Below are 5,315 nucleotides of genomic sequence, written 5' to 3' on the forward strand. Positions count from 1 at the left end.
CCCTTCCCCCTTTCCCTTTCGTTTCCACTTTATCATTTTGTGACTCTGTCTCATTTCTGTGATACTGGAGCTGCCTCCTATGACCGAGGGATTATGTAAATGTCATACATGGTCTCACGATAAACCACACAAAGCCGTAGAGGTGTCAGGATACTTCTGTTAGGTTCTAAACGTGATGTTTCTTTTTCTTTTTGTTTTTCTAACACTGTAGTGCTCTAGATACGGAGCGTCTGGGCTGAATGCAGTTTAGCATCAAAAGGGTCCTCTTTCTGTCGAGAAGATTGCGAAGTGTGTCAAGATGAAGCAGGCACCGGAGACCCTCGGCAGCACGAACGGGAAGACCCAGAACTGTGAAGTGAATCGTGAATGTTCCGTGTTCCTCAGCAAAGCCCAGCTCTCGACCAGTCTACAGGAGGGGGTCATGCAGAAGTTCAACGGCCACGACGCACTTCCCTTTATCCCATCTGAGAAGCTGAAGGACCTGACGTCCCGTGTATTTAATGGCGAGCCTGGTGCTCATGATGCCAGACTGCGCTTTGAGTCCCAGGAAGTGAAGGCGCTCGGGACGCCGCCCAGCACCACCCCCATCAAAAACGGCTCTCCGGAGATTAAGCTGAAGATCACCAAAACGTACATGAACGGGAAACCTCTCTTTGAATCTTCGATTTGCGGGGACGGCGCTGCTGCCGTGTCCCAGTCGGAAGAACACGGACAAAAACCGGAAAATAAGGCCAGAAGGAACAGGAAGCGGAGCATAAAGTACGACTCCTTGCTGGAGCACGGTCTTGTTGAAGCAGCGCTGGTGTCCAGGATCTCGAGTCCCTCTGACAAAAAGGTGCCTGTGAGGAGGCGTGGCCCGGGTGGGGTCGAGCGCAGCAGCCGCGCCGGCCAGGCCCCTTCTGGGCGTGGGACGCGGGGCGCAGCCGAGGAGAGTGTGCCCCCTCGCCCTGGGTGCACCGGGCTGACAAGGGAGCCAGGCTGTGGCTCGGCCCCCCGGCTGCAGGCGACCCTGTGTTAAGTCTCACAGCGGCCCGCCCGCAGAGCCAGTTGTGAAGCTAGGGACTTGACTAAGTGTTCGAGAGTGAAATGGATAAAAAGAGGTAAAACCAGTTTCTAGACCCAGGTCTGGCCAGTTCCACACCCCTTGACCTTCAGGACTTAGGGGTGCTGGGATCTGGCTTCCTGGTGCCATGGGGGACGGGGGGGGGCGGTGCAGGGGGGCTCCTGTCCTTCCACATGGTTTGCCATCCGCTCTTGTCTCCTCTACCCGGTGGTCCCGCAGACGGTCCGCCTCCTTGAGGACTGGGTCTGCCTTGTACCTTCACGCTCTTGGTTCCCAGTGCGGAGCCCAGCACTTGAACACGTGTGAGCAGGTGTTCAGTCATCAAAGACGGGTGGAAACCCCTGCTTGTGATGAAGGACTGTAGGGGTTTATGCCACCGTGTCTTAAAGTGGCACTGCGATGGCCCGCTGCTGAAATGAGTATAAGCCATGTAAAGCGGCCAAGGAGCCTTGGCCTTGGCAGAAGGAACCAGGGAGGGTGCCAAGGGCTGACGGTGTCTGTGGTCTATGTGAACAGAGGCTGGAAGGGGCCTGGGGTCCTTCGGTCTTTAGTCGAAGCTCCAGGCCCACTTGCAGGGGTAGGGAGAGGGAGCCTGAAACCACTTTGGGTTGGTATCATCACCGAGGTTGGAGTATTTAGTTTAAAATTACACTTGAGGAATTCTATTTACAGTTTCCACAGATAAAAGGGAGAATGTTCAAAATTCCCCTGAAATCGTTAAAATAATGAAGATTTTTTAAGGTTTAGAAAAGTGAGTGTTCAGGAGCTGTTTGCCTCTTGCTAATGTATTGCAACGGTGAATTTTTTAAAAAAATAGATGAATTTAGCGAGCTGGGCTGATGCAACGAGGGTCCGAAGTTCGCGTGGTTGTGGGGGACCTCCTCGCTCGTTCATAGGGAAGAGGCTGCTGCAAGTTACTCCTGCTCTGCCAGTCGGTTTTGATAAACTTGGATAAATACCTGAGTTTTGACTCTCATCTTCAGAGTGGGGTGGTGATCCTCCACATGGGGCTCTCACGTGGCTTAGAGGACACGAAAATGCAAAGCTGGGGTGCTGTGGGCTGATCGGAGAGCCAGCACGTAGCAGCTGTGTGCCAGCCCTTGGCACTGTGCGCACGGGTCCTCATAACACGCAGTGAGATCTCAGAGCCCTTATCCTTGGTTTACAGACGAGGAAACTGAGGCCCAAACAAATTCAGCAACTTGCCCAGGTATGTAGAGCTCTAGGAGAAGGCTCGGGAAGTGACGCTCAGGAGGAGGCCAGGAGCCATGCTGACCTTGCTTGTCCCACTGGAGGGACTGAGAGGAGTGGGACGGCCGTGGCCCCGGTCAGGCCTCCAGCTCCTAAGTGACTCATGTTCTCAGGAAGAGAAATGGAGGCTCAGAGACCCCTAGGACCCAGATCACAACGGAGCTGAGACTTGTTGCCAAGCCCTCCTGAGGTTCTTGCCACCCTGGGTCCTTTTGTGCTGGGTGACACAAGTGCTCCCGAGAACCGACAGACACATGGCTGAGGGGCACGGGAGGGTCAAAGTATGGATCCACGCTTCCACGAAAATCACTTATTTGACTAGCTGAGTAAAGCACCATTAAAGACCACCCACCACACCAAGGAAATAGAGCTATGTAGGGCCCTTCATAGTCGGGTACCTACTGTGTGCGGTTTGATGAAGTGATAGCAGGGGAAGCACTCTCCTTGTGTGTGTGTGTGTGTGTGTGTGTGTGTGAGAGAGAGAGAGAGAGAGAGAGAGAGAGAGAGAGAGAAACCTCTAGCCTGCGTAATCTTTGGATAGAAGATTGGATTTAGGGGTACTTAGATTGTTAGTATGTATTTTGTTGTTCATTTTCAGGTTGCGGCTAAGAAAGAGTCCTGTCCAAATACTGGCAGAGACAAAGACCACCTGTTGAAATACAGTGTTGGCGACTTGGTGTGGTCCAAAGTGTCCGGTTACCCTTGGTGGCCGTGCATGGTCTCCGCTGACCCACTCCTTCACAACTACACCAAACTTAAAGGTATTGTGTTTATGGACTGTTTCTCCGTCTTTCTCTTTTTGCACTTAATCTTTCTAATCTCCAAACTTTTTTCTTACCTTTCCTTAAACGGCCCTACTGTGGTGGTTCTTTTTTTGTTTTCCTATTTTAAAAAATTGTGCTAAAATACACATAACATAAAATTGACCACCTTAACCATTTTTTAAGTGTGCAGTTGAGTGGTATTGAACACGTTCACAGCATTGTACGACCGTCTCCACCATCCGTGCCAGAGCTCACTCACCTTACGGGTCTGGGCCTCTGTGCCCGTTAAACGCTAACCCCCATTCCTGCCCCTCCTGGCCCCCGGCGCCCACCGTTCCGTTGTCTGTCTCCTTTTTGTGGTTTTGGTTTGCAGTGCCCTCAGGATTAGTGATGCTGAGCATCTGTTCACATGCTTATTGGCCATTTGTATGTCCCTGCAGAAGTGTCTGTACTAGCCCTTTGCCCATATGTGAATCAGATTTTGGTTTTTTTGTTGCTGAATTTACTGTGGTTCATTTTTGCAACGTTAATACTTGATTTGGATGTAACACATTGCCATTTCTTTTTATATCCAACTCAGACATTTACCTCACCTGATTGAATTAGTATTATTAATTGAGGAGTGGTCGTGGCTTTATGCTGCTTTTCAGGTTTTATGTTAATTTATTATCGTTTTAGATACATAACGATTGCTTGTTTCAGCGTGATTTTCAGAAATAGCATTTTTAAAACTTTTTATTTTTTTTAATGTTTATTTTTTGAGTGAAAGAGTGTGAGTTGGGGAGGGGCAGAGAGAGGGAGACACAGAATCCCAAGCAAGCTCCGGGCTGCCCCTGTCAGCACAGAGCCTGATGCGGGACTCAAACTCACAGACTGCGAGATCGTGACCTAAGCCAAAGTCGGATGCTTAACCGACTGAGCCACCCGGGCACCCTTAAAACTGTTTGTTTATTTTTGAGAGAAAGAGAGAAAGAATACAAGTGGGGGAGGTACAGAAAAAGGGGGACAGAGGATCCAAAGTGGGCTCTGTGCTCTCAGCACAATTGACAGGGCTCGAACCCCCAAACCGCGAGATCATGACCTGAGCCTAAGTCAGGTGCTCTACTGACTGAGCCACCAGGTGCCACCCCAGAAATCATATTTTATGCTAAGTTTGAGTTATAAAGATGTCCCAGTTTACTTTTTAGGCCTGTGGGGAGAAGGAAAAACCAGAAATGATCTTTGCATCATGAAACTTGGGAATATAAATTATTGCACGGAGCAGTTGGAGAACAGGGTAAGAATACAACGTGTTGATACAGATTAGAACAGATCCTAACATAAGCAGTAATCGGAGAACTCACAAAACATAAAAACTCTTGTGTTTCTGGAGCGAAAAACGAGTTTGGATGGTTTGAGATTTTTCTGGAAAGTTCTTTTAAAGTTTGACTTGAGTTTGAAGAAGGTGCTAGGGGGTGAGTACAGGGTTGGAGCTGAGCCGGGTAGCACCCCACAGGTCTGTGCACCCTTCCGCAGTGTGGGTGACTAGAGCCGGGGGCTGGGCCGGGCGGGCTCCCGGGCTTCCTCGTGCGGTTGTCCGGTCAGCCTCGTGTGGCCTCTGGGCGGGACTCGGGACGCGGCCCCCCTGTTGCCGGGCTGCAGCCCTGGGTGGGGCTGCTGCTCACGCCGGCTGGCCGCTGGGGAAGGGGCATGGGGGCGCCTGCCTGGCCAGCGGACCGGAGGGGGGGGACGGGCTCAGGACGAAGAGGTCCACACTGCGGTGGCAAGTGCCTCCGTCTGAGTTGTGCCCGGCCTGCTGTCCCTGGAGGTGGTTGGCCTCTGCCTTGAGGCTCGGGGATGCGCACCTGCTCAGCACGTGCTGTGGTGGGCCGGCTGCGGTTCCCGCCCCGTGGAGGACTGTCGGCGTCCTCAGCTTGCCAGAATTGGTGGGGGGGTCTCTTCCACAAGCCTCCGGGGGCCCCGGGATGCGCCCCGGAGGCATCTAGACCTGGAGCGTGGAAAGAAGTAGTTGAGACGGAAGCTGGGTGGCCACACAGGTGCGGACGTGTGGCGTTGCTGGACCCTTCTCAGGGCTCAGCCGCCGGCACGGGGGCTCAGCCGGTTAGGTGTCCGGCTTGATTTCTCCTCGGGTCGTCCTCTCACGGTGGGTCAGTCGTGAGCCCCCATGTTAGTCCGGCTCTGCGCTGGGTGTGGGGCCTGCTTGAGGTTCTCTCTCTGTCTCCCCCCTGCCCCTCCCC

General features: G+C 52.6%; 1 protein-coding gene across 1 annotated transcript; it reads left to right on the forward strand.

The window, feature by feature from the left end:
• The first annotated feature begins 224 nt into the window (after window positions 1-224).
• LOC121024386 (histone-lysine N-methyltransferase NSD2-like) lies at window positions 225-3,764 on the forward strand. Its single transcript, XM_040466618.1, is given in 3 exon segments — window positions 225-258; window positions 261-835; window positions 2,913-3,764. Coding segments are annotated over 3 exon segments (900 nt in total). The 5' UTR covers window positions 225-239; the 3' UTR covers window positions 3,219-3,764.
• The last annotated feature ends 1,551 nt before the right edge of the window (window positions 3,765-5,315 follow it).

Source organism: Herpailurus yagouaroundi, unplaced genomic scaffold (genome assembly GCF_014898765.1).
Source record: "Herpailurus yagouaroundi ecotype Mexico unplaced genomic scaffold, PumYag 64259, whole genome shotgun sequence".
In the NCBI taxonomy this organism is placed as follows: domain Eukaryota; kingdom Metazoa; phylum Chordata; class Mammalia; order Carnivora; family Felidae; genus Herpailurus; species Herpailurus yagouaroundi.